Here is a 21,970-nt window from a genome sequence, read left to right as displayed (position 1 = left end):
ATTTTTAATAGTGCCATTTACCTACCACCCTTTCTGCCAGTGATTTGAATTGTTCAGTTGTGGCTCTTGTTTTATTTTAATGCATTCACATTTTACCACTATGAAAAGATGTCTGTTCAAAATGAATTAGTCTGAAAGCCCATCTGAGAATGCTGGGAGGCTAGCTGCATCCCCACTGCTTCAGCACAGATGCATGGGGCAGAGCTGAAAGGCCACAATGTCGGTACCTGAATTCATTCTTCTTTAAAGTGAAAATGATCATATTGATATTTCAAAATCTGAAAACAACATTGGAAGAATATTTGCCTGGCAGATGTTCGCGCATTAATTCTCTCTGACTCACCTTGCCCTCGCATCATGAGACACTTTGAATCCATAGAAATAACCCTGCCCACACACTTTGTTCCGAGAAATGTTCTGTACATCTAGTAGCTGTGTTTACTAACCCTAAATTCTAAGCTCCCCTCTGCAAATAGATAGGAATCTCTGGAGTCAGCTCCCCCTTTCCCCCAACTCTACTCTCTCATAAATGAGGTTAGAGGCCATGGGTCCTCTTCCTCTATCAGGGGCCATGTAGAGGCACAATCCAGATTTTACAGGAAGTTGTTTCAGAAGAGGATCCTTGTTTGGGAATGAACCTCAGTGGAGGAGACGAGGCTCTGTATCAGCCCAGTTGTTCAAAGTTCAACTCATTTCAAAAGCAGATATAGTACTTATAAAGGGGGCTTGAATGCTACTCATGACTTGAAGGAGTTTTGAATAGGGTACAGGAATCAACCAGTTGAAATAGAAAGCAGAAAATAAACAACCTAAACGGCCAAATATAGGTACAAATGATATAGTTCTGGAGTAATACATTCTGGCTAGGGAAACTTAGGAGTTATTTACAGAAGAATGTAAGCATCTGAGTTGAGACCAGGATGATCAGATCATTTCAACAGTCAGAAAAATTTTAACTAGTAAGTGGGGTGGTTGGGTAAAGGACACCGTGAGGGAAAGAATGGAATAAGTATAGTTACTGAAGCACCCAAGAAAAGCAAGTGTGGCCATTTGGACTGGGCTAGGGTTACTACGGGGCCAAAACAGAAGAGTGATGAGGAGTTAGAGGCCACATTTCACCTCAAAGTTGAATGATTTGAAATGTAGTCTGGTAGCAGTCGTCTACTGTTTGATTTCCACCAGTAAATGATCTAAGCAAGACATTTATTTTTTAAATGTTAAAATATATCTTATTAAATATTACCAAAATAGTATGGGAAATGAAGAGACTGAATGTGTTACTAATCCCCAACTGGGAATGGAATTGTTCATTTGTGAAGCTTGATATTTCCCTGTATTTTTATTACTACTAAGCTATTATTTTTTACATTTGAGGTCAGAGCTTGGGTTGGTTTATGCCAAAGTGTCATCTCTGCTATCTGTGAGAAGCTCCATATGTGGAGTGCAACAGGAGTCCCAGCCTGCTCCAGGATTTCCACGCCCTGGCACTGCACTCACATGTCGTAGTAACCGGGGCACACTGCCTTCTCCTGTCTGCATGTAGGTCTTTACCGAATACCAGGTCCCATTTTTAAATAAGAGGCTCCTTCTACTTGTTTGTCCCATGCTTCCCCTATTTATACTGCCTGAGAAATTGTTTTCCATCAGTAAAACTGATTAGTCTTTTCTGTTTTCCCTTGATCTTTGTTAGCATCTGGGCTACAGAAGTTGTTCTCCTATATTAATCTGGGTATTTTGGTTTTGCTTTTCCAAAGGACAGCAAGCTCAGCCAGGCTGCCTCTCAATTCCAAGGGAGTGCTCATTCCCTCCTTCCCTAGCCCTTACTCTTTCCAAAACGATGATTTCTGTCGTCCCGGGGTTTATCCCCTCCCACTCCAGCTCCTCCCATCATTTGAGTCAATCCCACAGCCCCCACTATGGCTCTATTATATAGTTGTCCTCTTCTCATAACCAAAAGGTTTTAACGCCAGCCTGGCAGCGTCTTTAGACTCTCGCACTCCCAAACTGTCCCCTCCTCCAGCTCGAGTCCTCCGGGAGCGCGCGGCCGCCGCTGCAAACCCAGAACACAAACGCCCAGAGCTTCCTCCGCTTAGAAACCCGGGGCGCTTGGCCCCGCCTCACCTGCTGTCGGCCCCGCCCCTCCCCTCCCGCCGCCGGCCAGCTCACGGCTCCTCCCGTCCTCCCCGAATCCCCGCCTCTGACCCCGCCCCGTCCTGTCTCCGTCCCGCCCCCCGCCCCCCGCCCGCCAGCCAGCGTCGCTGTCTCTCGCCTTCCCTGAGGCCCCGCCTTCAGCCCCGCCTTCAACCCCGCCCCGTCCTGTCTCCGCCCCGCCCCCGCTTGCGGGCCCGCGTCGGCGTCTCTCACCCTCCCCGGGCTGCGCGGCCGGAGCTGGCACAGAGGATCCTCGGCCGCGGCGACATCACCGCCTGCGGACGCGGGCGCTGCTCTGGATACAGCGCCACCGAGAGAACCCGCCGCCCGCGGGTCTCTGTCCTGCGGTCCGCGGTTGCCCCCACGAGCGTCCGGCGTTTCCTGAGGGCGGGCGTGTCCGGGCCGTGCGGGGCGCGGGGACCGAGCGCGGCTGAGGAGACCGAGCTGGGGCAGCGCCTGCCGGAGCGCGGGGGACGACTCGGGGGTCTTGCGGAGCCCCGCGGGAGCCTGGCCCGCCGTGCAGAGCAGTTTTCTGGAACTCTCCACCTCCGCCTCCCTTGGGGCCCAGTGCGGCGCTGAGCCCCCGTCGGGATCTGCCTGAGGTAAGCGGACTTGGTGGCTCAGGGGTCTCTCGCCGTCCTGCCTCAGCCCCAGAGCGGGGAGCGGAGAATGGGGGCGGCAGGGTCGGAGGACGCCAGTGAAAAAATGCAACAGGCGGGGCGGATCAGGAAACTCCTAGCCTGAATGTTTCCTACAGAGGGGAGACTTGTCCAAGACTGAAACTTGCTTAGGTTCTTCCAGCCGCGGACGGGCACGGAGAGGCGTCTTCCGACACCGGGGTCCGAGCTCCCTCTGGCGGCTCCGCCTGAGGACAGGGACTCGGCCACAGGTGAGCGCCGAGCGCGGAGCTACCACCCCTCGGCTTGGCGCCTGGTCACGATTCGCGGTTACCCCGCCGAGAAAAGTGACTGGTCCGAGTAGTTCTCATTAGGAAGATACCTTCTGATCCCATGAACGCTAAACCTTCCCCCGGAATTAAAAAAAAAAAAAAAGATCTTTTCAACTTTTAGTTTTTGTCCCTCGGTCCTTGGGAACAAGAAATAACAAGGATAGCAGGACTCATCTTTGTGTAAACTGCATTTGAATACAAACATTTTTTAAGTGACTGAAGCCACTTTAGTGGCATTAAACTATAGATATTGTCGGGAGAGTTCTATCTTGTATATTTTGTATTATTAGTTGCTTGTCTTCTGCTGACGGTCATTGGGTTCCAAATAAGTGCATTTAAATGGATAAGAAAAAAATCACTTACCCTAGCTTAGGTTACAGATAGTATGAGATTTTACTGTGATTCCAAAATTTCTATTAAGTGATTGCAGAATGTTTAAGTCATCAGTTTATATTCACTCTCAGCATACCTGAAGCCTCAGAGAATTTTTATTTTGTCCCCCACCCCCAGAAAAGAGTGTCATGAAAAAAGAGCAGAAGAGAGACCTCACTGTTGCTGAAAGGGGAATTTTCTTTTCCCGTTGGCGGTTACTTCATGATTGGACGAGAAGTATCTAGGTGACTGAAGAGATTCCATTTTTATGGTTATACACATGAAGCTGATAAAAGAAGATGTGAACATGATTTCTCTTTGTCATAATAGGCTGATGAGTAAGTAAGCCTGAAAAATATTTGAAATGAAGGCAAGAATTTTGAATTTCTAAAAACCAACTAAGACTTTGATCACTTGTTAAGGATGTTTCTCTCTCAGAAATGGAAGAAAAACGTATTCACAAGACAAGAAGTATAAAAAGTTGAGAGGAATGACAACTGAGTCCACTCACTCGAAGAATGTCAGTACTTCATCATCTTCTTTGGTCAAACATACACAAATGCATCATACATGTGTGGTGAGCTTATCACCAGTGATGGTTTTCTGTGCTAGAAATGACTCTTAATTTGAATTTTGGAGTGCTTTTTCTCTTTTTTTACAATGTGTGTTCCAACTCTTTGTGTTAAATAGATTTAAGTAAAGGAGGTAAATGCTAAATTCATAGTGTTTTTTAACTGTATCACTTCCCTGTGTATTATGGAAAAATTAGAGATTTTAACGTTATTCGAAGTTTTACTGGAAGCAAAATGGTGCCAGGGACAGAGATACACAATTTAAGTTTTCTCTTTTTGGCAACTGCACTTGCTTAGGATGTACTGAATGTCAGCTGGATTTCACAGCATATCAGATTTACAGTCTTTGTCTTATCAAGGCCTTTACTGTATGTTTTATACTAACCAGATGGGAAACACATTGAGCATCATATCTGACATGTATGCCTAAGGGAGGAGCTCCCCCATGGATCATGGCGTTAATGTTTACAGGACATTTACTATTCTTAGCATTATTGATGTTTGCTTTCTCTACTTTTGAGGAATCTGTGAGCAATTACTCTGAATGGGCAGTTTTCACAGATGATATAGATCAGTTTAAAACACAGAAAGTGCAAGATTTCAGACCCAACCAAAAGCTGAAGAAAAGTATGCTTCATCCAAGTTTATATTTTGATGCTGGAGAAATCCAAGCAATGAGACAAAAGTCTCGTACAAGCCATTTGCATCTTTTTAGAGCTATCAGAAGTGCAGTGACAGTTATGCTGTCCAACCCAACATACTACCTACCTCCACCAAAGCATGCTGATTTTGCTGCCAAGTGGAATGAAATTTATGGTAACAATCTGCCTCCTTTAGCATTGTACTGTTTGTTATGCCCAGAAGACAAAGTTGCCTTTGAATTTGTCTTGGAATATATGGACAGGATGGTTGGCTACAAAGACTGGCTAGTAGAGAATGCACCAGGAGATGAGGTTCCAATTGGCCATTCCTTAACAGGTTTTGCCACTGCCTTTGATTTTTTATATACCTTATTAGATAATCATCGAAGACAAAAATACCTGGAAAAAATATGGGTTATTACTGAGGAAATGTACGAGTATTCCAAGGTCCGCTCGTGGGGCAAACAGCTTCTCCATAACCACCAAGCCACTAATATGATAGCATTACTCACAGGGGCCTTGGTGACTGGAGTAGATAAAGGATCTAAAGCAAATATATGGAAACAGGCTGTAGTGGATGTCATGGAAAAGACAATGTTTCTATTGAATCATATTGTTGATGGTTCTTTGGATGAAGGTGTGGCCTATGGAAGCTACACAGCTAAATCCATCACACAGTATGTTTTTCTGGCCCAGCGCCATTTTAATATCAACAACTTGGATAATAACTGGTTAAAGATGCACTTTTGGTTCTATTATGCCACCCTTTTACCTGGCTTCCAAAGAACTGTGGGTATAGCAGATTCCAATTATAATTGGTTTTATGGTCCAGAGAGCCAGCTAGTTTTCTTGGATAAGTTCATCTTAAAGAATGGAGCTGGAAATTGGTTAGCTCAGCAAATTAGAAAGCACCGACCTAAAGATGGACCGATGGTTCCTTCAACGGCCCAAAGGTGGAGTACTCTTCACACGGAATACATCTGGTATGATCCCCAGCTCACACCACAGCCGCCTGCTGATTATGGTACTGCAAAAATACACACATTCCCTAACTGGGGTGTGGTTACTTATGGGGCTGGGTTGCCAAACACACAGACCAATACCTTTGTGTCTTTTAAATCTGGGAAGCTGGGGGGACGAGCTGTGTATGACATAGTTCATTTTCAGCCATATTCCTGGATTGATGGGTGGAGAAGTTTTAACCCAGGACATGAGCATCCAGATCAGAACTCATTTACTTTTGCCCCCAATGGACAAGTATTTGTTTCTGAAGCTCTCTATGGACCCAAGTTGAGCCACCTTAACAATGTATTGGTGTTTGCTCCATCACCCTCAAGCCAGTGTAATAAGCCCTGGGAAGGTCAACTGGGAGAATGTGCGCAGTGGCTTAAGTGGACTGGCGAGGAGGTTGGTGATGCAGCTGGGGAAATAATCACTGCCTCTCAACATGGGGAAATGATATTTGTGAGTGGGGAAGCCGTGTCTGCTTATTCTTCAGCGATGAGACTGAAAAGTGTATATCGTGCTTTGCTTCTCTTAAATTCCCAAACTCTGCTAGTTGTTGATCATATTGAGAGGCAAGAAGATTCCCCAATAAATTCTGTCAGTGCCTTCTTTCATAATTTGGATATTGATTTTAAATATATCCCATATAAGTTTATGAATAGGTATAATGGTGCCATGATGGATGTGTGGGATGCACATTACAAAATGTTTTGGTTTGATCATCATGGCAATAGTCCCATGGCCAGTATACAGGAAGCAGAGCAAGCTGCTGAATTTAAAAAACGATGGACTCAATTTGTTAATGTTACTTTTCAGATGGAATCCACAATCACAAGAATTGCATATGTCTTTTATGGGCCGTATATCAATGTCTCCAGCTGCAGATTTATTGATAGTTCCAATTCTGGACTTCAGATTTCTCTCAATGTCAATAATACTGAACATGTTGTTTCTATTGTAACTGATTACCATAACCTGAAGACAAGATTCAATTATCTGGGATTCGGTGGCTTTGCCAGTGTGGCTGATCAAGGCCAAATAACCCGATTTGGTTTGGGCACTCAAGCAATAGTAAAGCCTGTAAGACATGATAGGATTATTTTCCCCTTTGGATTTAAATTTAATATAGCAGTTGGATTAATTTTGTGCATTAGCTTGGTGATTTTAACTTTCCAATGGCATTTTTACTTTTCTTTTAGAAAACTAATGCGATGGATATTAATACTTGTTATTGCCTTGTGGTTTATTGAGCTTTTGGATGTGTGGAGCACTTGTAGTCAGCCCATTTGTGCAAAATGGACAAGGACAGAGGCTGAGGGAAGCAAGAAGTCTTTGTCTTCTGAAGGGCACCACATGGATCTTCCTGATGTTGTCATTACCTCACTTCCCGGTTCAGGAGCCGAAATTCTCAAACAACTTTTTTTCAACAGTAGTGATTTTCTCTACATCAGGGTTCCTACGGCCTACATTGATATTCCTGAAACTGAGTTGGAAATCGACTCATTTGTAGATGCTTGTGAATGGAAGGTGTCAGATATCCGCAGTGGGCATTTTCGTTTACTCCGAGGCTGGTTGCAGTCTTTAGTCCAGGACACAAAATTACATTTGCAAAACATCCATCTGCATGATCCCAATAGGGGTAAACTGGCCCAATATTTTGCAATGAATAAGGACAAAAAAAGAAAATTTAAAAGGAGAGAGTCTTTCCCAGAACAAAGAAGTCAAATGAAAGGCGCCTTTGATAGAGATGCTGAATATATTAGGGCTTTGAGGAGACACCTGGTTTACTACCCAAGTGCACGTCCTGTGCTCAGTTTAAGCAGTGGAAGCTGGACATTAAAGCTTCATTTTTTTCAGGAAGTTTTAGGAGCTTCGATGAGGGCATTGTACATAGTAAGAGACCCTCGGGCATGGATTTATTCAATGTTGTACAATAGTAAACCAAGTCTTTATTCTTTGAAGAATGTACCAGAGCATTTAGCAAAATTGTTTAAAATAGAGGGAGGTAAAGGCAAATGTAACTTAAATTCGGGTTATGCTTTGGAGTATGAACCATTGAGGAAAGAATTATCAAAATCCAAATCAAATGCAGTGTCCCTCTTGTCTCACTTGTGGCTAGCAAATACAGCAGCAGCCTTGAGAATAAATACAGATTTGCTGCCTACTAGCTACCAGCTGGTCAAGTTTGAAGATATTGTGCATTTTCCTCAGAAAACTACTGAAAGGATTTTTGCCTTTCTTGGAATTCCTATGTCTCCTGCTAGTTTAAACCAAATATTGTTTGCCACCTCTACAAACCTTTTTTACCTTCCCTATGAAGGGGAAATATCACCAACTAATACTAATGTTTGGAAACAGAACTTGCCTAGAGATGAAATTAAACTAATTGAAAACATCTGCTGGACTCTGATGGATCGCCTAGGATATCCAAAGTTTATGGACTAAATGCTGCAGGTCAGCAGAAATTTGCACTAATAATACTTCCCAACCCACTTTGTGGATATGAATCAGAAGAGTTTGTTTATTCTTTGTGTGTGTGTGTGTGTGTGCGTGCGCGCACCTGTGTATGTGTGTTCAGTGTTATTTGCACAGAGAGATTGTTTTAAAAAATGGCACCATATTTGGCCTAGCAGGATTTATTTTTATGTCATCACCTCCCTTGCCTTTGTTTCTGAAAATTTTGACTGCTAAAAAGATTCTGCTACAGAGTGGTAGATGAAGTTATATCATGGGATCAGGGGAGATGGGAAAATTTTAAAAGTTTTTGTCTAACTCCCCTTCATCTGTAACTGTGCTAATCTATCTAGAGACCTCAAACACTGCTAAAGGCCTTGCAATTGCTGCTTTACCCACGCATCTCTTGCTTTCAAGATGGACTACAAAAGTTCCTTATCCTTTTGAAAAGGTCTTCTGACACACTTATCTTGCACAAAGGAAAAGAAAAGAAGAATTTCTTTTACTGTGTATAATGTTCAGTGATATCACTGAGGAAATGGTGAAAGCTCCTATCAGAACTATAGGATTTCTTCTGGGAAATACAGATGGAAATACAGAATGAGTATGTTTTTTTGAGGTGAGAAACTGACTTTAAAAGCCTCCTTAAAGTTTTTTACTTAGAAATATAAGGATTAAGTCTTTGAACAATCTGGGTGGCAAGGGCTGGTAGATTATTTTAGACATGATTGTCTGTTTAAAACTCTCCTTTCGCTTTTTAGCCTCCCTGAAGCTACAGCTGTTCGCAATCACATCACTCCCATCCTATCCTTTCTGTCACTGTCAAGCAAAACAATCAGTAGTTACTAATTGCTAAACTCTCAATATTGTGGGGCATTTTCCCCCCAGATGATTAATTTTGCATTAAAGACTGACACAGACTTAGAATCAAATTTATTTTTCTGGAATTAACACTCTGTGACTCAAAGTGGTGCCACTGCAGTGTCTTTTTAAACTGGAAACAGAATTGGAAAACTGCCTGACTTATCTTGCATCCCTTTGAATGAGTTTACAGACTGCCAGTGTCTGCAAAAGTTGAAAGCAAATGGGAGATGATGTCAGAGGCATCTGTTTCCTTTACCATCTGCATCTTATTATAAATGTAGTCGTCATAAAGTGTGGTTTATTTTATTTTGGTAGGCTCTGAAATCAAAATGCTATGCCGTTATAAGCCAGTGGAGTAATTACAGTGTATTGGATGAAAACATAAGGCAGTGTCAAGACTTGATGAAAATCTCTGTACAGATTGCAGTCTTCTTCCTGATGTTTCAAACCGTAGTTCCCCCAAGCTCTCTAACACTTGGGAGTCTGTCATTCTGACCTAGATAAAAGTGGTTCTTTCTCAGTAGTTGTTATTATGTCAAAATGTGCCTCCAGAGTGATAAAGCTGTGGATATGTTACATTCCAGCTAAACCTAACTTGGCTGTCATTTTTCTTCCATTATAGTGTGAGTGGAGACTGCTCTGCCTCCCCCACATATTCCTTCCCATATCTCTCATGATTGTCCCTCTGTAATGTCAAAATGAATGAAATTCATGTGAATGTAGGTTGAGAGGGCACTGAAGACCTGAATCTACACTAGTATTCTCAAGAAAGATTATTCATTCGATCTCAGAGTTACCAGCAAGCATATAAAATGCTACTTGGATGATATCTACCTGAATATTGCATGCTACATGGGTGATAAGACTATTTCTATTATTGGGCAGAATCTCAATGTTTACTTTCAATTCCTAGAATAGGTGATCGTGAATCACCTATTCTAGGTGATATAAAAAGTCTGGATTGTCAGTAGTATTAGATCTGATCAAGGTAGGAATTACAATTGCATGCAGGTAGCAAACAAGAAAGCAGAAACTACTGTTCCCTTTATTTTAACATTGTACAGACAATACAGAAATGTACCTGTTGGCGGCCGGGCGCGATGGCTCACTCCTGTAATCCCAGCACTTTGGGAGGCCGAGGCGGGTGGATCACGAGGTCAGGAGATCAAGACCATCCTGGCTAACACAGCGAAACCCCGTCTCTACTAAAAAAAAAAAGTACAAAAAATTAGCCGGGCGTGGTGGCGAGCACCTGTAGTCCCAGCTATGTGGGAGGCTGAGGCAGGAGAATGGCATGAACCTGGGAGGCGGAGCTTGCAGTGAGTGGAGATGCGCCACTGCACTCCAGCCTGGGCGACAGAGCGAGACTCCACCTCAAAAAAAAAAAAAAAAAAGAAAAAGAAATGTACCTGCTGGCAGGAGAAAGCCAGATGGAGTATGTGGAGTAATAGGGGAAGAAGAGTTACAGAAAATGAAAAAGAAAATGAGTTACATTGAGAATGAATATGGGAACGTGTCATTGATAGCAAAAGAAAGGTACAGGCTTACCAAAATGATCTTTACAGTGTATCCCAGCTTTCACCCCCACATGGCAATGCAGAGTTGTATTTACTTGTTTCTGTACTCACCTACTCCCACCCCAAGGGAAAATTTTAGACATGAACCCTACTATTTAGTTAATTTTAAAATAGAAAGTTTGCTGGAGAAAGCGTCTACTCACAGATTGTTCTGTAAGGAATGTTATATATGGGTGAGTGGGTGACACATCCATTGGATATGTATGCATGTGATGGTACCTGAGACCCCTGCCTTAGAAACTGAATTCCTAAGGGAATTGACTCTCCCAGCACATTCCCAGGTCCTGTACCCTTAGGGTGATCTAGGAAAATTTTAAATAGCTTCTACTCTTATTTTTGTTCTTATCTTTAAAATAATTAAAAGAGGGATTATCACTATCTGATACTTCTGAAAGAAACACTTAAAAAATTTCTTATCTGTAAAATCCGTCTTTTTCTACATTAACTTCCCCAAACATAGGCCTAATTGAGATAATTCCTTTTATTACAATAATAGGATTGAAATTTTAAGATTTTGAAAGGACTTATTAATTTTGCTGACAAAAGTGAAGTAACAAATACAATGATAATTGCCTTTTTAAATTTTCAAACAACATAGATTTACTCAGGATGAAATGAAAAGGCCATATTCAGAGTTTAATTTAATGAAAATTCAGAGGAAATAGGAAAATCTGCTCAGGAGAAAGAAACTAAATATGCATAAATTTAATTTGTAGAATTTAATTTAAAATTTAAATTTTAACAAAGAGATGACACAAGAATATGTACGTTTAGGTGTAGACACCAAAATATTAGACATTTGATTGTCCTTTTACATAGAGAATAACTAATAAATGCCTGACAAGAATGGGACAACCCTTCCTTGTATCAAAATTCCCTGGTCTTGCTACATTGCCCTCTGCAAATGTATTCAAAGAAGAACCTCCTCCACCACTTACTTTTGGTTGGCATAATTGTTCAGCAATGATTTCTGTACATCACCAAATATCCTTGGCATTCTTGGTATACAAAGTATATCACAATTATAAGTGAGTAAATATTAATGATAATTTTTGAATTGCTTTGTTTGGCTTGATTAACTTTGATCAGAAATAGAAAAGTTTTCATTTATTAATTTAGGAAAAAACAAATAGAAGGCAGTATAACACCACTTCCAAAGGTAAGGATATCTAACATTCTTTTTTTTTTTTTTTTTTTTTTTTTGTGACGGAGTCTTGCTCTGTCACCCAGGCTGGAGTGCAGTGGTGCGATCTCGGCTCACTGCAACCTCCGCCTCCTGGGTTCAAGCGATTCTCCTATGTCAGCCTCCTGAATAGCTGGGATTACAGGTGCACGCCACTGTGCTTGGCTCATTTTTGTATTTTTAGTAGTGACAGCGTTTCACCACACTGGTCAGGCTGGTCTCAATCTCCTGACCTCTTGATCTGCCTGCCGGGGCCTCCCAAAATGCTGGGATTACAGGCATGAGCCACCACACCTGGCAAGGGTACCTGACATTCTAAGATATCAAGACACTTAATATGTGGGCTATTAGCTGCTTATTTAAATGTTGACCAAATTGTCTAATATATCTGATTAATCATGATTTCACTTCATTTCAGAAGAAAAATTATCCATATCATTTTTAAAAACCCAAATGACTGGATTTTTGCATAGAGTACAATAGACACTTTAAACAATAGATTCTAACATTCTCTGAAACACTTGAGATGTTTGAGCTACCATTTATATGGGTTATTTATATTTAGTCTAAGTAACACATACATGTTTAATTGATTCTGTTTTCATGGATAGATTCAGCTAAGTCTTCCAAGCAATTAGTTTTTTTGTTCGTCGTCGTTTTTCCTTCATACGTTATCTAGTTATGCAGCACTGGAAACAGACTGAAGATCATAAACCAGTTTTATCAGACCTATGTATAATAAGACTCCTGTTAATACAAAAATAAAAAGCTAAAAGCAACTTGTCTATGATTGGGATAATTTTATCATACCCCTTTTCCCTAAGTCTTTGAGTAATGCTGTTAAGATTTTGTATGGAGCTGAGGAACCAGCAGTTGGAAAATGCAGGACAAGTTGAATACTGATACCCAAACCCACAATTTTAGCAACTGAACTTGGTCCTTCTCCACCTCCCCCAGCCCCCGACTCTCGTGTCTCTGTTCCCCTAACTTAATTCCAGATCCTGGCTGCAACTTTCTAAATGGCAAGGATGTACCTGTATCAAGCATCTGTATTCTACATCTGCCCCTCCTGCTACTGGTAAGATCTTCATTCAGGCATGATATCACTAAAAGAAGAAACTTCTTGCAAGTTACTTGAGGTATACATCACTAACGTGATGCACAAGGTTAGCACATTGAAGATGCTTTTTTTTTTTTTTTAAATAGAAGGGATTTAACCCTACTTCCAGAGGTAAGGTTCCCTAACATTCTAAGATATCAAGACAATTAATAAGTGGGCTGTTTTCTGCCTGTTTAAATGTTGACTGAATTGTCAATAATTGGTTTACTTTGGATAAGGATCTATCATGAATTAATCACTTAATATGTGCTGCACATTGAATCATAAGGTTTTTGTGTATCATTACAATCCTCACAACAACTCTCTCAAGTAGTTATTTTACATATATGTTTGAAACTCATGTCAAGTGATTTGTCCAAAGCAAATCAGCTGATAAGTGGTTTGACCAAGATTTAGGCACATGTTTTTTCAGTTCTAAAGTTTTTTGAAGGGATTTTGAATGGATTTATAATTCATTATTAATTTGCCTATTCACCACACTTGTGTTACTTTTGAATGAATGGATACTTTTGAATAAAAGGAACAATCAGTATATCTACTGTCAAGGTACTGATTAGCATAATGGAAGAACATAAAAATCCAATTGACTATGAATCTGCTCAGTGAGGAATTGGCAGTCTCTCTAGAGATTTTGAAACTCTTAGGAATTCATCAGGAAGAGAAAGAGTGAGAGGAGGGGCCTGCAAGGTAGTGATTACCACCCAAGGAAAAGCCCCAAGGAGTGGTACCTGTAGACATGGCTTATTTATTTCTGAAACAACATGGTTCTGAGGAAAAAGAAGAAACTTCTTGCAAGTTACTTGAGGGTATACATCACTAAACTGATGCATAAGGTTAGCACATCGAAGATGCTTTTTTTTTTTTTTTTTTAAATAGAAGGGAGTATAACACTACTTCCAGAGGTAAGGTTCCCTAACATTCTAACATATCAATTAACTAGGGGGAATTATGATAGGTAAATTTGAGTAGAGATCACCACTAGGTTTTGAGTATATACTTCTCACAGCACATCCCATCAATCTTCTAAGAGAGATTCTGGGTTATCCATAAGTGCAAATAGAATAAAACCACTGAAACTCACTCTTGGAATTCCCACTCACTCAACTACCCCAAGTTTGGTCTGTATTTGAATATCAAGGAATACCTTGAAGAGAGAGAGAGAGAAAAATAAAAATAAAAAAAGCCTGAGTGTGGTTTGACTGGCCTGTGTATAGACCATTGCTAGTAATGGCAGTAAGATGGATAACTCAGTGTATTTGATTTAGGCTCCGTCAGGCTTTTCTTTTCCTTCTCTCCCCCTCCCTAAGAACCTCCAAATTCAAAGTGCCAGGCACAGCTCTCATTCCTGGGAATGCAATGGTGAACAAAGTATACATGGACCCTACCTCCATGAAGCTGACAATTTAGAGGGAACTAAAAAGAAACATTCTTTTTCCACTTTTCACAAATTTCCCAGCATAAAGGAGCCTATACCAAGTAGAAGCGAATGCTGTGAATTCTGTGACTAACAGTTGATCAAATATATTCAAATTGAGTTTGTTTTAGGGAAAGAACAACCATCTGTTGTTCTTTTCCCTGTCTTCTAAATAATGACAGGAGTAAGAAAACAAAGGAGGGCAGAAAGGAGTGAAATGGGAAAAAAGGAGAAACCCTAAATCTGAACACAGAAAATAAAGTACTCAAGGAGAATCATTCCAGTAACAATGGTGTGTTAATTATTGTATCAACTATTTAAAAGACTGAAATATTAGGGAAGATGATACTTGGTAGAACAGAAAGATAAATTATAATCTAAGCCAATACTGTTTCACAGTACATGGCAATTGCTCTTTCTATTTTATACTATTTCTTTAAATAATTTCTGTATTGCTGACTCTTGAATGTAATTTTTCTTTCAACTGTATTAACACTGATGTTGAATTTCACCTAATGTCTCAGGTTTTCAAATGTCCTAGATAAGCCAGTGTCCTCTCATATATTGTGTTTTGCTCTATTTCTGACATCGGGATACATACATTATTCTTTATGGTTTAAAGAGGGAAATATTCGTGGTCATGCAACATCTTTAATGCTCCTTGTTTCTCTTTTTAGAAGCCAATTTGACTCATTACTGTCACTTTTCTCATTTGCTAAATGAGAAACGTAAACTTTTCAGTCCTTACATTAAAATCTGACACCCCTCAATGAAGAATGTTTATTTTTACTGTGTTCATTGCATGATGCAAATAATGCTCCAAACCCTTGTACTATACTGAAAAATTAATGCCAAGTTTTATTGATTTTTGTTTGTTGTTTTTTGTTTGTTTGTTGTTTTAATGATATGTTCATTCCTTCACTCTGTTCCAAAAGATTACTTTTTCTCTTGATTTGTTTTCATTGCTTGCAACTTTAAAATATGGTTATTTTAACTTTATGGACCATTTTAATTTGATGCTTTAATGCAATATTTCACTTAACATTGAAGGTGGATTTATATGTATAAAAACACAATACAACCAAGAAATGATGAAATTGCTTTGAGGGGATACACTTTAAAATATAAGTTCATACAAAGGATATAGCTAATAAAAGTTAACCCCACATAAACAAAACAGAAGATTTTTACTATTATTTTTAAACATTAATCTGAGCACCCTGACTAGTTCAATGCTAACTGGAGCACAACATGCTTACAGTTGGCTTATGTACACCAACTAACTTCTGATTATCTCTCTAGAGTTACCAAAGTAAACTGAAATGTACACATATGTGGTTGTTATTTTGACTTTTTCCTAACAGTAATTATAAAACTATCTAAAATATCCTATTGTTGAACACATGAATAAAAAGATACATGCTTGTATGCACACACACAAACGTAAAATTTCATTTCCTTAAGAGGCATAAGATTTTCTCTGTACAAGCAGCAGATTGTACTGGTGGGTTTTCCGCAAGCTTTGTTTTTACCTTTCCCCCATTTCCGTCCTTAATTTGAAGGGGGACATTACCATTGAAAATGTAATAGACACAACAAGTTTATATTTAATAATGATCTTTGGAATTAGAAATAAGTATAAATCCCCTAGTCAGTATCTACTAGTTCTGAGGTCTTATGCAAGTTTCTTAATTTTAAATCTTCATTTTTCTATCAGTAAACTCCCTCAAAGTTGGTGCAAGGATTTTCAAAAAGTACGTAAATTAATTATAGTAATTATTTCCTCTTTGTGACCATTTCCAATATTCTTGTCTTACTTAATGAGAGAGAGAGAGACAGCAGAGGTGTGTTTACTTTTATTCCTTACAGTATATGCCCAAAGAGAAAAACCCATATAAAATGTGGTGCATCTGTTTTTAAGTGAGAAAATATTAAAAATATTTTCAAATAATTTGGGCATATATAGTTAAGATATGTAGAGATCTATACTAATCAGGCACCTATTTTAGTACTTACTGTATTAATTGAGTTGCACAAACTTGTAAAATAAAAATTATACAATTAATATTATTTAGAAATGATTAATATGATTTAGAAATACTGCTTTTTTAAGCTTCATATTTCAGTAAACAAATTTTATTCAGCCTTACACTTCACCTTCAATATCTTCATTTCCAGAGCCATATTTTATCTTTTTCCAAAGTATATTTATTTCTGAGATTTATTGAGATAGAAACATTTCTGAATTCAAGTTTGATGCTGTCATTAAGTTTTATTCCATGTCACAAGAGCTTTTTTTTTTTTTTTTTCTTGGAGACAGAGTCCTGTTCTGTCACCCAGGCTGGAGTGCAGTGGCGCAATGTCGGCTCACTGCAACCTCTGCCTCCCGGGTTCAAGCGATTCTTGCGCCTCAGCCTCTGGAGTAGCTGAGATTATAGGCGCCCACCACCACATCAAGCTGATTTTTTTCTGTTTTTAGTAGAGATGGGGTTTTGCCATGTTGGTCAGGCTGGTCTCGAACTCCTGACCTCAGGTAATCCGCCCCGTCATCCTCCCAAAATGCTGGGATTATAGGCATGAGCCACCCTGCCCGGCCACAAGTGCCATTTGCATAACATTAAGCATAACTATGTTTATACCTTCATTTGATAGGCATACGTTTGTGATTGTCTACATTATTGTATATTTTCCATTTCAATTTTTTCCACTTAAGTATACATAAACTCAGCTTGTTTTAGAACATTACATTTACTCCACTGACTATGATAGAATAAATGGAAACCAGCTGGAGGAAGTGTATTCAAATTACATATAAATGTATATGTATATATTACCTTAACACCATACATAAAAGAGGATTATATCAATATAAAACTATTAAATGTACCTAGAATGAACTTTTCTGTTAATTCACAGGCTATTCACACATATTTTTTGAGTTGCGGTAAAATTCTACGGTACCTCATCTTTTGGTTGGTGCTTTTGTAGGTTTGGATGCTTTATTTTTCATGGCTTGTACGTTGGGACCAAGGAGCAAATTCCAGAGCCTCCAGTCAGAAACTCAACCTTTTAGTGAGGAGAGTGGGAGAGTGTGCATCTCTGAAGTAGGACTGAGTGTCATATACTATGCTAGTGGGGCACATACCCTCAATAGAGAGTCAGCCCTTGTGTGTGATTATTTATTATTGGATATTGCTGCCACATCCTTGCACTAGTTGTCTGTAGGCAGTTATATACCACTATTGTGTTGATTCTTTTATATACGAGCTTTATTGCCCCTCTCTGTTGAACTGTAGGTATTTGGATATGCAAAATAGATTGCACTAATATGTTGACAATGAAAAAATGCATTGACCCTAGCTGGGAATTTGGAAGCCCTCCCCTATGATATTGACATGTTGTTGTGGCCAGAACTGGGATTTAGATATGGAATTCATATACTCACACATTCTACAAAATGTTATGAAACATATGTAATATGAAAGATAGTAATAAAATGAACATGAGTGTACACACCAACCACTCTGAGAAATACACAGTTAATGTTAGTAGTTAAGCCCTTCATCTGACCTCCCATTTTCACATTGTCTGCCCCCCACCAACCATCTCAGAGGTAACTTCTGTCCTGGATTTTGTGTTTATCATTTCCTTGTTCTTCTTTATAGCTCCACCATATATAGCTCTATCTTCATCAACATACTGTATGATTTTGCATGTTTGTAAATTTTATTTTAATACTAACTGTATTAGTCAGGGTTCTCCAGAGGGACAAAACCAATAAGATAAGGTTGTTAGGGAGAATTGGCTTACAGGATTACAAGGAGAAGTTCCAGAGTAGGTCATCTGCCAGCTGGGGAAAGAGAAGCTGATAGCATTGCTCAGTCCAATTCCAAAAGCCTCGAAACCAGGGAAGCCAACAGTGCAGCACTCAGTCTGAGACTGAAGGCCTGAGAACCCCTGACATGCTGCTGGTTCAAGTCCAAAAGCTAAAGAACCTGGAGTCTGATGTCGAAGGTCAGGAGGAGAGGAAGCCAAGTATGTGGCACAGCAGGGAAAGAAAGAGAGCAAGCCAACTCAGCAAGCAACCTGTCTATCCCAGTTCTTCTGCCTGCTTTGTTCTAGCCTTGGTGGCAGCCTATTAGATGGTGTCCACCCTCACATTGAAGGTGGGTTTTCCTCTCTTCGGTCCACTGCCTCAAATGCCAGTCTCCTCTGCCAACACCCTCACAGACACACCCAGGAACAACGCTTCATCAGCCATCTAGGAATCCCTCAGTCTAGTCAGATTGACACCTAATACTAACCGTCACAGTAACACATTGTACCGTTAGTACTCAACTTGCTTTTATTTTTTGCTCAAAATTGTGTCTAATACATGTGATGTTTGTAGGTGGAGATCACATATTTTCACCATGGTAGTGATTGATTGATGTAGGAACATGCCATACCTTATTTATCTTTTAGCTGCTTGATAGATTTTAGGGATATTTCTAGTTTTTGCAAATTCAAGTAATTTTTTGTTAAAATTCTTAAGTATGTTCCATAAAGTACATGTGCAGGAATTTAGTTTTTTTGTTGGTTTGTTTGTACTAAGAACCTTCCCTCCCACACCCACTTAATCTTCCTTTTTAGCATATATATCTAGAGCTGAAACGTTCTGGATTAATATGATCTGTACATCCTCAACTATTATAGACAATGCCAAATTATTTTTGAGATTGTATAAATTAACACTAATATAGAAGAGTTTCTGTGCTAGATTTTCTTCTGCGCTTGACATTTACAGAATTTTTAATATTTCTGTATCTGGTGGGATAAAAGAATGTCACCTTATGGTTTTCATTTACATTTCTCTGACTAGTAATGACTTAGAACTTATACACACAAGTGTGTGTGCACATGTATACATATACCCACCCACCCATCCAAACCCACACACCCACCCAAACTCACACATACAGCCTTTATTTTTGCCATGTGTGTTACTTTTCTGGAATGAAATTGAGGTCATTTCTTTTACCCCTTTTTCTATTCAGTTATTTTTTATTGACTCACTGAAGTTTACTATATATTATGAATACTAATCCTATTTTGTTTATATGTATTGTGAATAACTTTTTGGCTTATGTTTTCTTGATTTTTGTATAGTGACCATTATGATAGCTTTAGATATACAGGTGTTCTTAATTTGAAAGTAATCACATATGTCAGTGTTTTCTTTTATTATGTGTACTGTTTTTGCATCTTACTAAAATTTTTTCCCCAAGATGTTGACCCTAAAAATGTTCTCCTATATTTTCTCCTAAGCATTTTTTAAAATTATTTATTGCTGCCTAACAATATTACCAGAAACCTAGTGGCTTGAAACAACATGCATTGATTATCCCACAGTTTCTGTAGGTCAGGAGTCAACCATGACTTAGTTGGGTACTCTGCTTTAGGGTGTTTCACAAAGCTGCAATTAAGTTGCTGGCTAGGGCTGCAATCTCATCTGAGACTCAACTGGGGAAGCATATGCTTCCAAGCTCACATGATTGTTGGCAGGATTCAGTACCTTATAGATTGTTGGACCTAAAGCTTCAGTACTTTTGTGGTTGTTGCCTGGGGTCTGCCTTTAGTAGCTTCCATGTGGACCTCTCCGTATAGCAGCTTGCTTCATTAAAGCCAGGAAGACAGTCAATAGAGAAACTCTACCAAAAATGTAGCATAAATTACGAAAGTCACACCCATCATAGTTGCTGCATTCTAATGGTTGAAAGCACGTCAGAGGTCCCGTCCATACTCAGAAGGAAGGGGCTACACAAAGGCATAAGTACCAGGAGATGGGGATAATTTGGAGGTCATATTACAGTCCATCTGCCACAGATTTTGTCTTTCATATATAAGTATTTAATCTACTTTATATTAATTGTTGTCTCTATTCTGACTTTTTTTTTTGTATGAATAACCTATTGTCCTAAACTAAAAAGATTGAATAATCATGTGTTCCCCCCCCCCCCCCCCCCACTAACCTTCAATGCCATCTCTACCAAATATCAAGTCTCTGTGTTTTGTAGGAGGCTACTTTGGGCTTTCTCTTCTATTCCACTGGCAAATTTGATTACATCAATGACAATACCACACTGTCTTTATTACTACAGTCTTATTGTTAGCCTTGAAATCTGGCAAGATGAGTCTTTATTTTCTTTCTCATTGTTGTCTTGGATTTTCTTAAGCCTTTGTTCTTACATATGCATTTTAGAATTAGTTTGCACATTTACTCAAAACAAACAAAGAACAATGCATTTTAATTTTAAATGCATTGTATCAGTTTTGGGAGAATTGACATCTTTACATTAATTAGTCCCTATTCATGGGCATGGTACGCATTTCCTTTTATCTAATACTTGGTAGTTCTTTGGTAGATTTAAGTCAGAGCACTTTATATATTGTTATTACTGTGGATTATATTTATTGTTAATTATATGTTCTAACTCTTCCTAGTATACAGAAAATACAGTTTATTTTTGTGTATTTATATTGTATCAGGGACCTTATTAAATCTTCTTACTAATTCAACAATTTGCCTGTAAACTCTTTGGAGATATTTATGTATATGGTTTGGTAACATGTAATTACTAAGAATTATATTTTCTTTCTAATTTTATAACTTTTTAATATTCTTACTGCATTTGTTAGGACCCCCTGTGAAATACTGAATAGATATGGTAATACCTGTAATGGGTATTGTGCTATTTATAATGTTAGTGGAGTGCTTCTAATGTTTCACTGCTTTCCAAAATGGACATTGTATGTATTTCATAGGTTCACCTTATCAGGACGTGATATTTCCTTCTATTCTTAGTTCCATAAGTGACATCTTATCATGAATGCATGATGAAATTTATTGAATGTTTTTCCTCCATCTTATGAAGATTCTCATGTGTTTCTTGCCTTTATCTGTTAATGTAATGCATTTTGTGAAAGTCTTTTCTTATTTGAGATTAAATCCAACTTGGTTTGCTATGATAAAATGAGCCTGGGAATGATTCATTATATTTGTATAGTTTGCTGAATTTTCTTTGTTAATAATTAATTTAAGATGTTTACATCAACAATTGTAATTATGATTTACCTGTAATCGTCTTTTCTCATATTGTACTTGCCTAGTTTTGAAGTCAACATTATACTTGTCACATAAAATAAGTTGGAAATCTTTCATTTTTATGTTCTTTAGAAGAGTTTGCATAAGATCGAAATGATTTAATGCTAGAATGTTCATTAGAACCTATCTGTAAAGCCGTCTGACCATTGTATTTTCTTTGTGGGAAGCTTTTTAACAATGTGTAAAATTGTATTTTGTGCTTATAGGCTTATTCTATTTAGCTCATATAGTTATTTTGTAAGTCTGTTTTGGCAAGTTGTAGTTTTAAGAATTTGTCTTTTCGGTCTCATTCTGTTACGTAGGCTGCATTGCGTGGCGTGACGTTGACTGCCTGGGCGCAAGCAGTCTCCCACCTCACCCTCCCAAATAACTGGAACTACTGCTGCACACCACCGCACCTGGCTAGTTTTTGTTTTGTTTTGTTTTGTTTTTAATTATTTTTGTAGAGATGGGGTCGTACTCTATTACCCAGTCTGTGTCCTTTTCTTTTTCACATTTGTTGACCTACGTTTACTCAAAATGCA

At 39.0% G+C, this 21,970-nt stretch overlaps 2 protein-coding genes across 2 annotated transcripts in view; one reads left to right on the top strand and one right to left on the bottom strand.

Moving 5' to 3' along the window:
• The window catches only part of LOC134738452 (uncharacterized protein C10orf95-like), a 266,337-nt gene extending 262,601 nt beyond the window's left edge, over positions 1–3,736 (bottom strand). The window contains exons 1-2 of the mRNA XM_063653618.1: positions 3,692–3,736; positions 2,365–2,886 (exon numbers count right to left, since the gene is read on the bottom strand). Of these exons, the coding sequence (XP_063509688.1) occupies positions 2,365–2,886; positions 3,692–3,736 (567 nt within the window). The remainder of the gene's footprint in view (positions 1–2,364; positions 2,887–3,691) is intronic.
• DSEL (dermatan sulfate epimerase like) lies at positions 2,372–21,500 on the top strand. Its single transcript, XM_054460434.2, has 2 exons — positions 2,372–2,753; positions 3,611–21,500. Exon 2 carries the CDS (start codon positions 4,467–4,469, stop codon positions 8,133–8,135), a length of 3,669 nt encoding a protein of 1,222 aa, XP_054316409.1. The 5' UTR covers positions 2,372–2,753; positions 3,611–4,466; the 3' UTR covers positions 8,136–21,500.
• Positions 21,501–21,970: the final 470 nt, after the last annotated feature.

This window comes from Pongo pygmaeus, chromosome 17 (assembly GCF_028885625.2).
Source record: "Pongo pygmaeus isolate AG05252 chromosome 17, NHGRI_mPonPyg2-v2.0_pri, whole genome shotgun sequence".
Taxonomy (NCBI): domain Eukaryota; kingdom Metazoa; phylum Chordata; class Mammalia; order Primates; family Hominidae; genus Pongo; species Pongo pygmaeus.
This window is presented reverse-complemented; position numbering and strand designations above follow the sequence as displayed.

Bases quoted from the DNA above. Each gene is read 5' to 3' on its own strand.
- DSEL (XM_054460434.2), top strand. From the start codon at position 4,467: ATGCCTAAGGGAGGAGCTCCCCCATGGATCATGGCGTTAATGTTTACA.